This window comes from Thunnus maccoyii, chromosome 21 (genome assembly GCF_910596095.1).
Source record: "Thunnus maccoyii chromosome 21, fThuMac1.1, whole genome shotgun sequence".
Classification (NCBI taxonomy): Eukaryota; Metazoa; Chordata; class Actinopteri; order Scombriformes; family Scombridae; genus Thunnus; species Thunnus maccoyii.
Genome location: NC_056553.1, coordinates 466,497 through 482,587, shown reverse-complemented (window position 1 = coordinate 482,587; position 16,091 = coordinate 466,497). Strand labels below are relative to the sequence as shown.

Below are 16,091 nucleotides of genomic sequence, written 5' to 3'. Positions count from 1 at the left end.
CAACATCTTACTACTGGGACAAATCCTGGCAGCTACGTTGCAACATGTGGAGGACAGTCTGAAATTGTGAGAATGAGTCACAATCACATGTGGAGGTTATGTTCAGGTGTCCACACACATTTAGTGTATTTCTAAAGGTTTTCAGACCTGCAGGAGCTATGAAAGCACACTGATGGTTCATCTGCTTTGTGTTTGTATTAAATAAATCATAACAGAAACATATATGATGATGTCACTGTTTATTGTATAAACCAAATCTCTGTCTCATTCACACAAACACAAGATTAGAATTTAAAAAAAATACAGAATTCTGCATCATCTTCATCATCATTACATAAATATTTCTCTAATATCTATCTATTCTATCTTTTTGAGGTAGTTTCAGCCCCCCAGGAATTAAAAAGCCCAGACCACATCTCTAACCAGCTCCTAGGTAGTCAAAAAGCACAGCCCCACCTCTAATGAGTACTCAGGTAGTTAAAAAGTCTGGTCTACCTCTAACACGCTCTCAGGTAGTTCAAAAGCCTGCCCCCCACCTCCAATGAGCTTTCAGGTAGTTAAAGGCCCCGCCACCACCTCTCAAGGGCTCTCAGCTGTTTAAAAGCCCCGCCCCCACCTCTAGCAAGCTCAAAGGTAGTTCAAAGCCCCGCCCCCACCTCTAAGCAGCTCAAAGGTAGTTCAAAGCCCCGCCCCCACCTCTAAGGAGCTCAAAGGTAGTTGGAAAGCACCACCCCTGCCTCTACACAGCTCTCAGGTAGTTGAAGAGGGCGCTCAGCCCCCCCTCCAGCACCTCCTTCACAGGCTTCAGCAGCGGGTTGTGGACAATGTGGAGTCCTTTATCCAGAGGATGGCAGGCCAGCTTCTCCAGCCGGGACAACTGGTGCATCTCCTGAACACATCATCACTGTTATCAGCATCACCTGTTCATCACCTGTTTATCACCTGTTCCACACCTGTTTATCACCTGTTCATCACCTGCTCATCACCTGTTCCACACCTGTTTATCACCTGTTCATCACCTGCTCATCACCTGTTCCACACCTGTTTATCACCTGTTCCACACCTGTTTATCACCTGTTCATCACCTGCTCATCACCTGTTCCACACCTGTTTATCACCTGTTCCACACCTGTTTATCACCTGCTCATCACCTGCTCATCACCTGTTTATCGCCTGTTCCACACCTGTTTATCACCTGTTCCACACCTGCTCATCACCTGTTCATCACCTGCTCATCACCTGTTTATCGCCTGTTCCACACCTGTTTATCACCTGTTCCACACCTGCTCATCACCTGTTCATCACCTGCTCATCACCTGTTCATCACCTGCTCATCACCTGTTTATCACCTGTTCATCACCTGTTTATCACCTGTTTATCACCTGCTCATCACGTGCTCATCACCTGCTCATCACCTGTTCCACACCTGTTTATCACCTGCTCATCACCTGCTCATCACTTGTTCCACACCTGTTTATCACCTGCTCATCACCTGCTCATCACCTGTTCCACACCTGTTTATCACCTGTTCATCACCTGCTCATCACCTGTTTATCACCTGTTCCACACCTGTTTATCACCTGTTTATCACCTGCTCATCACCTGCTCATCACCTGTTCCACACCTGTTTATCACCTGTTCATCACCTGCTCATCACCTGCTCATCACCTGTTCCACTCCTGTTTATCACCTGTTCATCACCTGTTTATCACCTGTTCCACTCCTTATATCACCTGTTCATCACCTGTTTATCACCTGTTCATCACCTGTTTATCACCTGTTCATCACCTGTTCAGCTGTTCATAAATCACTAATCTGACTTCAACAGTTAACAGATTTATTAATGTTTGAAAAGTGTCACTGCAGCTGGTCTGTAAATCTTTACCTGCGGAACATCCTTAATATCATTAAAGTCCAGATTCAGCAGCTCCAACCTGAAAGAGATCAATCAATCACATCAATCAAATCAAGATGTGATGCAGTGATCATATTGAATGAATTAATTTCAGGTAATAACACATGTTCAAAGTGTTGAAAAAAGTAGATTACCTCAGGGCATGTGTATCTGTTGGGGTTACCTGGTGAGATTGGGTTACCTGGTAAGGTGGGGTTACCTGGTAAGGTGGGGTTACCTGGTGAGATGAGGTTACCTGGTGAGATGGTGTTACCTGGTGAGATGGGGTTACCTGGTGAGATGGTGTTACCTGGTGAGGTGGGGTTACCTGGTGAGATGGTGTTACCTGGTGAGATGGTGTTACCTGGTGAGGTGGGGTTACCTGGTGAGATGGTGTTACCTGGTGAGATGGTGTTACCTTGTGAGATGGGGTTACCTGGTGAGATGGTGTTACCTGATGGGATGGGGTTACCTGGTGAGATGGTGTTACCTTGTGAGATGGTGTTACCTGATGGGATGGGGTTACCTGGTGAGATGGTGTTACCTTGTGAGATGGTGTTACCTGATGGGATGGGGTTACCTGGTGAGATGGAGTTACTTGGTGAGATGGTGTTACCTGGTGAGATGGAGTTACTTGGTGAGATGGTGTTACCTGGTGAGATGGTGTTACCTTGTGAGATGGGGTTACCTGGTGAGATGGTGTTACCTGGTGAGATGGTGTTACCTTGTGAGATGGGGTTACCTGGTGAGATGGTGTTACCTGGTGAGATGGTGTTACCTTGTGAGATGGGGTTACCTGGTGAGATGGGGTTACCTGGTGAGATGGTGTTACCTGATGGGATGGGGTTACCTGGTGAGATGGTGTTACCTGGTGAGATGGTGTTACCTGGTGAGGTGGGGTTACCTGGTGAGATGGTGTTACCTTGTGAGATGGTGTTACTTGATGGGATGGGGTTACCTGGTGAGATGGAGTTACTTGGTGAGATGGTGTTACCTGGTGAGATGGAGTTACTTGGTGAGATGGGGTTACCTGGTGAGATGGTGTTACCTTGTGAGATGGGGTTACTTGGTGAGATGGTGTTACCTGGTGAGATGGAGTTACTTGGTGAGATGGTGTTACCTGGTGAGATGGTGTTACCTTGTGAGATGGGGTTACCTGGTGAGATGGTGTTACCTGGTGAGATGGTGTTACCTTGTGAGATGGGGTTACCTGGTGAGATGGGGTCACCTGGTGAGATGGTGTTACCTGATGGGATGGGGTTACCTGGTGAGATGGTGTTACCTTGTGAGATGGTGTTACCTGGTGAGATGGTGTTACCTGATGGGATGGGGTTACCTGGTGAGATGGTGTTACTTGGTGAGATGGTGTTACCTGGTGAGATGGAGTTACTTGGTGAGATGGTGTTACCTGGTGAGGTGGTGTTACCTTGTGAGGTGGTGTTAGCTGCTGAGATGGTGTTACCTTGTGAGGTGGTGTTAGCTGGTGAGATGGGGTTACTTGGTGAGATGGGGTTACTTGGTGAGATGGGGTTACCTGGTGAGATGGGGTTACTTGGTGAGATGGTGTTACCTAGTGAGGTGGAGTTATCTGGTGAGGTGGGGTTAGTTACCTAATGAGGTGGTGTTACCTGGTGAGGTGATGTTACCTGGTCAGATGGCAGATGGCCTTGGGTAGAGAGTGGAGGCTGTTTCCCTCCACAATGAGGATCTTGAGCTCCACCAGAGCCTGGATGTTCTCTGCCAGGTTCTCCAGGCGGTTACAGGCCAGGTGTAGGAACACCTGTAGGGACAGATCAGTGAGGTGAGAGTGGACACACAAACCAGTCGCTCACTGCGTGGAAACCTGACGTACCAGAGCCTTCATGTTGTAGACGCAGCCCGGGATGTGAGCAATGAGGTTGTGACTGAGGTTGAGTTTCCTCAGTCTGGTCAGGTTGGAGAGAGAAGCAGGCAGCGAGGACAGCTGGTTGTTGGCTAAACTCAACACCTGAGAGACACACATACTGTCAGACAGATGAGGAAAGGAACAAACTGCGCTGAAGTCTTTAAGTCTGACTTTGAAAGTCTGAAAATAATGTAATCAGAACCGGTGAGTGGCAGCAGAAGTATTCATAGCATTAAAAGTATTTCCAACAGTACCTCCAGCTGTGTACAGGCTCCCAACTCTTCAGGAACTTCAGTCAGTCTGTTTCTGTAAGCAAATAAAACTCGGAGTCTCCTCAGCTGTCCGATCTCTGCCGGCAGGCTGCTCAGCTGCACACAACAAACAAACAAACAAACAATGGCTGTAATGAACACTGAGGCCTGTAGGGGGCACCAGCAGCGTTTTACCCTGCTGGTGTTGTTTCTCAGACTGAAGGTTGAAGGAGGGAGGAGGAAGGTGAAGTAAGGACAGAAACTGGATCCTGGTGGATTAGAGAGGAGATTATAACCTTTATTTATCCAGAGGACAGCGCAGCTGCTGAGGGCGTCACTGCCTTGCTCACAGGCACTCTGACAGACATTTACCTCAGCCTGGAAACACTCTGCTGCTGCCTCAGTCTCATGACATTAAAGAGAGATTTAAAGGGTTATTCCACAATTGTGACACTCTGACAAATTAACCATAATGATATAGTGATGTCATCAAGTTTAGCTCACCTTGTGTAGAAAGTCTGCGTTACTATCTGGAGTTGTGGACTTTTAAAAACATGGCTGTTTACGAGGCTCGGGTTTCTAATGAAAGACACTATTTAGTTGCATTATGGGAAATGCAGGATCCAGGAATACTTAATGGAAGGGCAGCACTAAATCACTGTACCAATACTCTTCTGAAAAACTGTAAAAACATTTGCATTTTTTTATTATTTTTAATGCAACTTAAGCTAACAAAAAACAGCATTTACATAAAAAACAAGTATTTATAAAAACTAATTTGAGCTAACAAACAGGAAACTGTAGCAGGACATTCCTTTACTACACAGATAATAAATAATTATTTGCATTTACAAGTTCTGACTATTAACACTAGATTTATTTTTTATATTAAAGGTGATAAATGAAAAAAAATATTACTGTATGTAAATTACACAACTTTGAACCAAATATTTTGGATCAATGTATTCAATGTAATGAGGACATAGGAGCGCTATATCAGTATATACTGTGATGGGAAGGTGGTTTTGTTAAAAAAAAAATTGGTAAGAAAGTGGAAATTTCAGTTTCACATTTTGTTGGTTAAGCTCATCCTCCTGTAAAGTATCTTGGTAATGCTTTATTTTACAGCTTCTTTAATTTTATGATAAATTCTTGGAAATTTGTGATTGTAAATTATAGGAAAAAACGGAAAAAGTGTTGAGTTGGTTCAGTTGATATGTACAATCTTATTATAATTTGTGTTTCTAGGTGTTAATTTGCAAAAATTCTTAATAAATGACTGAAAATACTTAGTTTGTATTAGTATTGGAATATTATTATATTCTCTTGTAAATGAGCATTTCCCATGTACTACCAAATTATGTGAGAATGAACAGTTACACAGCAACTACTTAACTAAAACTAAAAAATGTTGTAAAAACTACATATGAAACTAGAACTCAACCAAAGTAACCTTTTTCCCATTTTATAATTTGTACCAAGTGGCACCACTCTTTCTGGATAATGTCCTCATAATTAAGAAATAAGTACCTGCTCCCACTCTGACACTTTCCAGGAAATTAGTAGAAAATTGAGTGACCTGTAAAATAAAGTGTTACCAGTATCTCCAGTAATGAGGAAAGAAAAATTGTACATTTTTGTTGTTTCCATCTCTGTGTGTTCTGGAGAGTCGAGTCAGATGGACTATTAAGCTCCCTCTTGATGAAAAAATGAACACTTAAAATAAAGAGAGCAGGACTTGTATTTATTCATTTTGATGGGGTTCTTCAGTTTTCTTATTTATCTATTTTAATGCCTTTGCTTTCTCAAAAAAGAATTGGACATTTTACTCATACATTCATATTGTTATGCCGACTGTGTTTTATAGATGGACACTGGAGGAGAAGTGAAAAACAGGCAACAGCAGGCAGCAAAGCAGGAAACGAGAAGAAACCCAGGAGGCGGGAGGTTCACCTGGTTGCCCCACAGGTTGAGGACCACCAGGTTGGTGAGCTGAGCCAGCTGAGGAGGAAGAACCTTCAGATTGTTGAGAGACAAATTCAGCTTCTCCAACTCCAACAGCTCCCACAGTTCAGCTGGGACCTCCTGCACGACAAGAAGAAGAAGATGAGACCAAGGTTAGACCTGCTGCTACAGTGATTCCTACTTCTGTTAGTACCGCTGCTACTTCTAGTACTACTTCTAGTTGTACTCCTGCTGGACGAGCTGCTGTACCTTCAGTCCTCGGCGAGCCAGACTCAGGACGTTGTATCCGAACTGTTTGATGGTGTACCGTCGGATTCTGTCCGCTGACGTCAGACTGTCCTCGCTCCTCCTCTTCTCCTCCTTCACCTCCTCCTTACACACTGTTCCCCCCATCCTTCCCTCCCTCCTCCCCCCACTGTCTCCTGCTTCCTCTCCTCCTGTGGCCTCTTCTCGTCCTCTTCTTCCTCTCGTGTCTCCTTCAGCTCCTCTTCTCTGTATTGGATCACTCCGTCTGAAGTCCAAACTGAGATCTTGAATGACCAGAACTTTCCTGCCCAGACTCTACTGGATTCTACTGTCCATGTCGAATCCACCCGTCCAGATAAGATTCTACTATCCAGAGGAAATTCATGTGTTTACAGTGAATTCAACTTGACCATCCAGGTGGATTCTACTGTCCACATTTATTCTACCATCTAATGTTGTTTCACTGTCCAGATGCCCAGATGTTACTCTACTGTCCGATGTTACTGTAATACTGTAATACTGTACAGATGTTACTCTACTGTCTGTTATAGTACTGTACAGATGTTAGTCTGTTGTACAGATGTTACTCTACTGTCTAATGTTACTGTACTGTACAGATGTTAGTCTACTGTCTGATGTTACTGTACTGTACAGATGTTAGTCTACTGTCTGATGTTACTGTACTGTACAGATGTTACTCTACTGTCTAATGTTACCGTACTGTTCAGATGTTAGTCTACTGTCTGATGTTACTGTACTGTACAGATGTTACTCTACTGTCTAATGTTACTGTACTGTACAGATGTTACTCTACTGTCTAATGTTACTGTACTGTACAGATGTTACTCTACTGTCTAATGTTACCGTACTGTACAGATGTTACTCTACTGTCTAATGTTACTGTACTGTACAGATGTTACTCTACTGTCTGATGTTACTGTACTGTCTGATGTTACCGTACTGTTCAGATGTTACTCTACTGTCTGATGTTACTCTACTGTCTGATGTTACTGTGCTGTACAGATGTTATTCTACTGTCTGATGTTACTGTGCTGTACAGATGTTAGTCTACTGTCTGATGTTACTGTACTGTACAGATGTTACTCTACTGTCTAATGTTACCGTACTGTTCAGATGTTACTGTACTGTCTGATGTTACTGTACTGTCTGATGTTACTGTACTGTCTGATGTTACTCTACTGTCTGATGTTACTGTGCTGTCTGATGTTACTCTACTGTCTGATGTTACTCTACTGTCTGATGTTACTGTACTGTCTGATGTTACTGTGCTGTACAGATGTTATTCTACTGTCTAATGTTACTGTACTGTCTGATGTTACTCTACTGTCTGATGTTACTCTACTGTCTGATGTTACTGTACTGTCTGATGTTACTGTGCTGTACAGATGTTATTCTACTGTCTAATGTTACTGTACTGTCTAATTTTACTGTACTGTACAGATGTTAGTCTACTGTCTGATGTTACTGTACTGTACAGATGTTAGTCTACTGTCTAATGTTACTGTGCTGTACAGATGTTATTCTACTGTCTAATGTTACTGTACTGTCTAATTTTACTGTACTGTACAGATGTTAGTCTACTGTCTGATGTTATTGTACCGTACACACAGCTGTTGTGTCTCTGCTCTGAAATGAGGACCTCGTCTTCAGGCGTGACTCTTCGCAGGAAGGACTCTGTTGTCTCTCCTGTAGGCTCAGAAATGAAAACTACGATTTAATCTCAACCCTTCCTCCTGCCAAAAGAAAACCTTCTGTCTAGCTCTTTCTTATTGCACCTGAACCTTGTTAGCTACTTGAGAATTTGGGTAACACTTTATTTTACAGGTCCCCTAATTTTATACTAAGTTCCTGTAATTTTTTATAAATAATTTGCAGATATTTAATGACTAATTTTAGGACGTTTGGTACAAATTACAAGAAAAAACAGAAAAGTGTTAAGTTGGTTCAGTCAGTGAGGACATAATAGGCTATTTGGGTTCATACGTAGCTGTTCTTTTTCAAAATTTCTTAGTAAAGTAGACTTTTGACATTTCTTTAACTGACATAAAACATTTAGTTTTAGTGTGTAGGTTTGTGTGTCAAATTATACATTAACATTTTTTCCCCCAAATTTTTGTTAATAATTTCCTAAAAGTAGCTGCTGTGTAACTGTTAATCCTGAGGACATTTTTTGAAAGGTTTGTGTAATTTGGTATAACAGTAAATGTGGTTGTTATAGAGATTTTAAAGTAGTATTTTTATGTCAGTTAAAGAAAAAGTGACCAACTAAACCAAATTAACACTTTTTTGAAGTTGTTTCTAATAATTTGTACCGAACTCTCTGTAAACTGACCTAAAAATTAACCGTTAAATACCTGCAAGTTACTCAGAAAATTTCCAGGAAATCAGTGTAAAATTAAAGAAGATGTAAAATAAAGTGTCACCTGAATCTGTATCACAGCTCTTTTGAGTCACTGATGTTTGACTGTTTTGCCTTGATTGTAAGTCGCTTTAGATAAAAGCGACGAGATGTAAATGATCAAACATCTCTCACCTGCATATTCCTTCAACTAAACAATGTCCATACAACATGCTCTACAAAACACATAACTGCACACAGGATGCACTAGATACTATTAGTTTACAAGAAAGGAACATACTTTACTATTTCATACTAAAAATGACGAATATGCATCACAATGAAACTGTGGCTTCAGAATGTTTTTGCTAATTAAACTAAACAAATTTAAAGGTTTGTTATGATTTCTGAGGTGAGTCCTGTATTTCCTTTGTGCAATGCATGCTGGGTGATTGAGTTATTCATTTATGTAACTGGGACAGTTTTAAACCTTGTTCCTTGATCAGAGAAGCTAACACAGTGTCTTCTTTTAGGTCACAATGTTAGACTTGCTTTTTATTGATTTTACTATTGGTTTTATTATCCTTTGTTGTATTTTATCATTTTATTATAATGTTTTATTCATTGTTACAGTAGCTTTTTATTGTCCTTTTAAATCTTATGTAAAACACTTACTATTACTTGTTTTGTAAGTACTATATGAATAAAGGTGTTATCACTATTGTTGCTATTGCTGTTGCAAATGTGCTTTTTTTCATCAGATGTCAAACTCTAAAAAAGAATATAAGATTTAAAAGAAGTGAAATAATATAAGATTTAAAATGACAAAGTTATTGAGATCATTTATATATTAAAAGCATGCAGAGCAACAATAAAAAGAGAATATTAATGTTAGTAAATATATCAGTATATTTTCAGATATTATTTAAAACATGACACATGCAAAGAAAAGTAACTAAAGCTGTCAAATAAATGTAGTGGAGTGGAAGTATAAAGTAGCATCACATGGAAATACTCTCATATTGTACTTAGTTACTTTCCAGCTCTGCTGACAACAACAACTGTTTACTGAACACGGAGTTCATCATTAATGCAGCACAGTTGTAGAAAAACAGGAGACACAAATCGTTTCTTACATGTTATCAGTCGAAACTTCAGTCTCCATCCAGAGGTTTGATTCATCAAAGAGTCCTGGAGTTTGTATGTTGGTTGATGGTTGTTCGGTGTATTCTGTTAACTGACTGATCAGTTTATTGATGAATCCACTGACTGACTGACTGACTGTAAAGTGAACACGATGAAGTTAAGATTGTGTTCAGAAAAAGAGAGAGAGGAAACTCTATTTGAGGCCGAGCACTGACAGACAACTAGACCTCACCTTTGACCAGCCCCCAACACACACACACACACACACACACACACACACACACACACAGTTGCTGCTGTCAGTCAGTCAGCTGGTTGGTTGTGTTGCTGTCAGCAGCAGATTCTCTCACACTGTGAACTCTGAGGAGGACCTCCTGTCACCAGACTGACCAATCAGGTCGTTTGTTTTACTGTTTATTTGTACAGAAAAACAAAACACCAACCAGCAGAAATCTATATTAGAGAGGAGAAGCAGCATTGCCAGCGCCCCCCTGAGGCTGTAATATCCATTACACACCAGAACACTTAACTGATGGATGAAAAATGGACAAGCAGGTGGATTTTAATAATTCAACTGTGAACTGGAATGAGTGAAAAATGTTCATTACACCTGAGTTCCATCATATATTTATCATAAATAAATATAATCTTTTTAATTACAGTTTCAGATGAGAACTGACCTGTGAGCAGAAGCAGTAAAAACATGTAGTGAAACATATTCACTGCATCGACCCACAGTGTAGACGGGGTCACATTTCAGATGTCTATGAGTTGTTAACAGCTCCACCAAATAGTGATTTTTCAATAAATGTTCAAATCATTTTATTTCACTAAAGGATCTGAGTTCTTCTTTCAGCACTAACAGGTGTTGGTTCTCACAGCTGGACAAACAGGTGTGAGGTATTATATGTCCTGTAGAGGTGAATGTAACACCTTCTAATTTCAGTCTAATAATATCTCCCATCAGTGTGAAACTGGAGCAGTTAATTATCAGCCTTCATTCATCTGTTTGTAGCAGCAGAGCTGATGTCCGATTTCATTTCATTTCAGTGTCTGTTCTACAGTCACTTGAAGTGTTTTGATACTAGAGCTGAGACAATACTTGACTTAAGACACTGATATATAAGAACAATACTTCCTCTGAATGACTTACTTTGAAAAACCATAAACTCCTTTTTTCAGTCAACAAAAGAACAAAGTTGTGAGATGTTTCATTTTGTCTTAACAAGAACTAGAACTTGAATAAAATACAGTTTAGTTATAACAGCAGCCCACTGTGATGAGAGTGTGGAGTCTGAGCTCATTGTTGATGCAGCAGCACCACCTGCTGTCCAAACCAACAAACTACCAGCTCAGCGAATTTACACACTGAAGGAGTTGAGTTAACAACAGGATCGGTCTACCAGTCAAACTGCTGCTTCCTTTGACTTTTACTCTAAACTATGACTCTTTCTTTTTCCTCAGTGTTGATCTTCACTCTGAGACACTGAGGAGAAGAAGAAAGAGCCAAAACTAAGATGATGCCTCAATGTTTTAGCTGCTTAAATCAAAGAAACAATCAAACATACAAGCCTGTTGTTTCAGACTTCTGATCCTGGAGATGAGTCCTGATGAAATGGAATAAAAACAGAACACGTTACACGTTACACGTTACACGTTACGTTACAACATTTGTCCTGAAACAGCAGACACACGCATACAGTAGAAGGAGACAAATATGAAAATGTTGCAGGAGATCTGATGGACTTTGATATAAAAATGACTAAAAGGCTTTTACTTTAACTGCAGGTTATAAACTTTATTGAATGAATGTAAAAGCAAACAGCTTCGACAGAAACAGTTTAACTAAAAGTCAAAATGCAGTGATATAGAAACAACAATAAATCACGGTGATATCTGTTCATCTTAAAACAACAACTTCTCTGAGCTACAAATCTGCTGTTCAGACGTCTTTCTCTCTATGAATGACTGAATGTATTTATCTGAGTGTCGTGCCTTCATGGGATCGTAGGAGATTCCAGTCCAACAGCCTCCAGCTGTGCTGCTCACAGATCAATCTAAAGAAATCACAGCGAATCCACGGCAGCAACCAAACAACAATAACACAACAACAACAAGAACATAACAACAATATAATCATAAAGAATCATAATAATCATCCTGCTCTTCCTGATACAAGGATTTGACTCTCCTCCTTTCACCAAATCGTGACGATTTAAAGTCTCTTTTTCAAACATGTCAGTCACTGAGTGTCATTCGTATCCACAAACTCTCTTGTTTCCTTTCTGTCATCAAACAAAAATTCAAGAAACTTAAAAACAACAACAAATTATTTTCTGTTTCCTGGAGATCACACCAGACAAACACCAGCTCTAATCTGAGAACAAATTCTTTGATAAATTGTAATAAACGTAATGTTCTGTGAAATATTCAATATAAGTGCACAGCTTTGGTTTCCTCCACATCTCATTTGACCGTCATGTTTAAGTTTTAAGAAACTTTTTTCCTCAAAGATACAAAATCTCCAGCTGACAGAACTGATCATCAAACACATATTTACAACACGTCATAAACGTCACTTAACCCATGTGATGAACCCATGCCCCCTCAAAAAATAAACACAAGCTTGAAACTGTCTGACTAAGGAAACCAATGTCTCTGATTGATTTAACTTTACCAATAACTCCCCCTGGTGACCTGCCTGCAGACAGAGACAGCTGATATACCTTGATAAAATCTATATGATCATCAACATAAAAGCCCAAATATTTATATCCCTTTCTTAACTTTAAATTTGATACCCAGAATGAAAGTAAAGGCTTCTACAATGTACAATTTTCCTTCCTGTATAAACAAACTTCATTTGTCAAACCGCTCATATATACAAGCACATATATACCACATCGACCACGTCATCAACAACAAACATTTTACTTAACGTTGTTTCTACACACTTTATACCACAAATTAGTGATTTAACTGCTCCAGTGTACTAACAAAACCTAGCTGTGGATTTATAATGGTAAGAAGGCACACATATTCCAGCATGGAGAGGCTGAGTGAATGTGGTCTGGACTCTGTGGAGGAGAGTCATGGTTTCAGAGACACTGTAGAAGGACAGAATACCTGCTGTGTGATCCAGGTACACTCCTACTCTGGAAGAACGAGGACCTGTGAGGTCAGTGCTCATACTGTTATGTTTGAATACATACCCATAGCTTTCACAATAAATGGATACATACCCATAGCCTTTACATTCTAATGCCCAAGACTTGTCATATTCTGTAAAGTCACTTTCAAATCCTTCTCTGCTGATATTCTTGTCTGCGACTGCTATTGAAACTCCTGTGTCGGTCCACTCCACCTCCCAGTAACAGCGTCCAGTCAGACTCTTTCTACTCAGGACTTGAGGATGGTCAGTGAACCTGTCTGGATGATCAGGATATGACTGTTCGTTTATCACAGATCTCACTTTCTTGTTTTCCTGGTATAACACCAGCTTTCTGTGTGCTGTGTTTGGATCCAGTGTGATTTGACATGAATATTGTAAGAACTCAGCTCTGGTCTTGGGTTCTGGTTGTGGCAGTAAAATGTCCATTTCAGTCTCTGCACGTGAGATGTCGATCCATTCCTCCCTCAGGATGTCCTGTAGTTGATCTCTGAGCTTTGACACAGCTGCTGTCACATGCTCAAAGTATCTCAGAGGACGGATATCGATGCTGGATGAGTCTGTAGATGCACTGAGTTGTGACAGTGAGGGGTAGTTGAGTAGAAACTGGTTGTGATCCTCTGTGTGTGAGAGCTTCTTCAGTTCAGTGATCTCCCGCTCCAGCTTCTCCTGAAGCTCTTTGACTCGACTCACTTCAGTTTCCTGCTGGGATCTGATCTGCTGCTTCACATCAGACCTTCTTTTCTGGATGAGATGGATCAGCTCAGTGAAGATCTTCTCACTGTCCTCCACTGCTTTATCAGCAGAGCGACTGACGGCCTCCACCTCCTGTTGAAGCAGCTTCACATCTTTCTCTCTGTCCTGGATTCTCTGCTGGATTTGTTGTTGACTCACCTCGAACTCTCTCTGCCTCTCAGTCCTTTCTGCTGCAGCTTCCACCAGCTGGTGTGTTAGGAAAGTTCCATAGTGAAGCAGGAGGTGGAGCTCACAGTAAGAGGCCAGACACTGCAGACAGGACTTGGTGGCTTTCAGCTTCCTCCCAGTGCAGACATCACAGGCCACATCTCCAGGTCCAGCATAGCAGTGATCAACTAGAGTAGTCTGTCGTCTAGTCTTCTTCAGCTCCTCCACTAAATCTGCTAACATAGTGTTTTTCAGCAGGACAGGCCTTGGTATGAAGCTGTGTCTGCACTGAGGACAGCTGTAGATCTTCCTCTGATCCTCTCCATCCCAGTGTGTCTGAATACAGGTCATGCAGTAGCTGTGGCCACAGGAAGTAGTCACTGGATCCTTCAGTAGGTCCAGACAGATCGAACAGCAGAACTTCCTTCCATCCAGCTGAACTCCTTGCTGAGCCATTTTCACTTCTCAGGGACACTGAACGTCTGAGAGTTTCACTTCCTCACAAAAGATAAAAGCTGAGCTGTGATCCAAAACTAAACTCTGGTTCTTGTGTTCAGGTTCACCTGCTGATCTGTAGTGAAGGACGCTGGTCAGCTGCTGCTGTTCACAGCCGTCAGCTGGAAGATATGTGAAAGAGCACAGAAAGCAGAGGGAGGAGTTATCAGACTTTACTGGTTTCAGGAACAGGGGCAGTAAATGTTACATTTTTACTGACTTTGTTAGTAAAGAGACTCAGTCGTGTGGCAAAGTTAGTAGAGAGCAGTTTTTGAAATTTGAAAACAGTGTTTAGCTGATAAAACCCTCTTTGTAACTTCAATGATTAAGAAGACTTTCTGACATAATAAGAAAGAGGATTTCAACAGAAGTTCTTCAACATATTACAGTTGGGCTGTAACAATGTTTAATGGCATCATTTGAGCTTCAACCTTTGTTCAGTATCATTAAAGGACAAAGGTCACAGTGAATGACTCCAGTCAGATAAGAACAAGCAACGATGGAAAAAAAACGTAATCCTTTACTTCAGCCGAAAACAAGAACACAGTGTAAAACCCCTGTACAATCCTGAATTCAAACTCTGAATGAAGTCAAGATAAAAAGTGCTGAATGGCCCCTTTCAGAGTGTTGGATGAGTGATGTGTAAATGTCTGCTTACACACTGTATTTTAATGTTGTTGCTGCTCCAGATGACGCTGAGTCTGACAACCTCTTATTTCACTGCTGCTTAGTCTAAACTACATAAATGATTCATATTTCATTGAGAAGCAGGAAACATGTGGACAGAGATGAGCTCGGTGTGTTTAAGAGCAGGCAGCAGAGGGAGGAGTTATCAGGTTTACCGTCATTCCAGGAAGAGGAGCAGCTTCAGTCTGACACTGAGAGTTTAACCCTTAATAACAATCTGAAGACTCATATAAATATGATCTTCACTGAAGGAAGAGTTCAACCTAGAAAATTCATGTTGCTCATCAGACACAGGTGATACTAGTATACTAACATAACTACCATCCAGAAAGTCAGAAGATGAAAGTTTTCATCCTTCAATCAGAACGTAACATTTCAGTCTGTGGCAGCATCAGTCGGTTCACTAATGTGCTCTGTTTCCAAAAACTGAAACCACATCCTGTCCTCAAACAAGAATCAACAGAGGAAACAGCTCTGGCAACAGGTGTTATACCAACTTCTACCTGCCCACATCTCACAGGAGCAGCACAGCTGAAGGGAAAACTAGCAGACATTGTGATGATTTTTGAGGCAAAGTACTGTTTAAAAACGATATAATGTTTTTTTTGTCAGGTTCATCAATGATGATAAATGATCTGAAGTCTATAGTTTTTGAATGTTTAGTCAAGGAGCATTTCCTTGATATGACTGGTCTGAAATTTACATGGTTTCCTTTATTAATCTCTCAATATTTCTCAGAGTAAACTCTTCAATGTCAATGTGTTTTTAAGCAGAGGATTTCAGATAGTTATACTAAAATTAAGTTTTTAAATGTGGAGAAATTAATGAAGGGTGTCAAACTCACTCTGTCAAAGTCGATCAGATAAAGTATGTGCTGATAAAACCATTTGATTCCTATCAAACTTTGATTTAAAGTGTCGTTACTGAGTGTTCAGTAGTGAAGCATTATACGGCAGAACTGATTGTTGCTGCAGAGTAATGCATCCCATATCAGCTTAGGTCATTATTAAATGTATGAAATTCACACTGTCGAGCCAAAACAACCCAAAATATGTGCTATATGTGTGTGCATATATATATTATATATATTA

The 16,091-nt window shown here is 40.7% G+C and overlaps 2 protein-coding genes and 1 long non-coding RNA gene across 4 annotated transcripts; all 3 read right to left on the bottom strand.

The window, feature by feature from the left end:
- Positions 1 to 722: 722 nt before the first annotated feature.
- Positions 723 to 6,388, bottom strand: LOC121888135 (leucine-rich repeat-containing protein 30-like). The gene is made up of 7 exons (XM_042399512.1): positions 6,245 to 6,388; positions 5,984 to 6,115; positions 4,034 to 4,147; positions 3,747 to 3,881; positions 3,541 to 3,674; positions 1,886 to 1,934; positions 723 to 889 (listed from the first exon to the last, which is right to left on the bottom strand). The coding sequence occupies exons 1-7, from the start codon at positions 6,386 to 6,388 to the stop codon at positions 740 to 742; spliced, it is 858 nt and encodes a 285-aa protein (XP_042255446.1). The 3' UTR covers positions 723 to 739.
- Positions 6,389 to 6,457: 69 nt separating this feature from the next.
- LOC121888140 lies at positions 6,458 to 11,399 on the bottom strand. Of its 2 annotated transcripts, XR_006093148.1 has the most exons (4): positions 11,315 to 11,399; positions 9,737 to 9,881; positions 7,871 to 7,948; positions 6,458 to 6,604 (listed from the first exon to the last, which is right to left on the bottom strand). It is a non-coding gene; the product is annotated as an uncharacterized LOC121888140 (long non-coding RNA). The 2 variants fall into 2 exon arrangements; XR_006093147.1 differs by lacking the exon at positions 6,458 to 6,604 and having other exon boundaries at positions 7,743 to 7,948.
- A 138-nt stretch (positions 11,400 to 11,537) lies between these two features.
- On the bottom strand, positions 11,538 to 15,870 carry LOC121888127 (tripartite motif-containing protein 16-like protein). The gene is made up of 2 exons (XM_042399503.1): positions 15,845 to 15,870; positions 11,538 to 14,435 (listed from the first exon to the last, which is right to left on the bottom strand). The coding sequence occupies exon 2, from the start codon at positions 14,272 to 14,274 to the stop codon at positions 12,739 to 12,741; it is 1,536 nt and encodes a 511-aa protein (XP_042255437.1). The 5' UTR covers positions 14,275 to 14,435; positions 15,845 to 15,870; the 3' UTR covers positions 11,538 to 12,738.
- Between the last annotated feature and the right edge of the window lie 221 nt (positions 15,871 to 16,091).

What these genes read in the sequence shown, in the direction of transcription:
- LOC121888135 (XM_042399512.1), bottom strand. Translation starts at nt 6,388, where the DNA reads ATGGGGGGAACAGTGTGTAAGGAGGAGGTGAAGGAGGAGAAGAGGAGG. An exon ending in GCCATCTGCCATCTGACCAG is followed by an intron (nt 1,935 to 3,540) that starts GTAACATCACCT and finishes GATCTCTTTCAG; the next exon opens with GTTGGAGCTGCTGAATCTGG. An exon ending in ATATTAAGGATGTTCCGCAG is followed by an intron (nt 890 to 1,885) that starts GTAAAGATTTAC and finishes TGATGTGTTCAG; the next exon opens with GAGATGCACCAGTTGTCCCG.
- LOC121888127 (XM_042399503.1), bottom strand. Translation starts at nt 14,274, where the DNA reads ATGGCTCAGCAAGGAGTTCAGCTGGATGGAAGGAAGTTCTGCTGTTCG.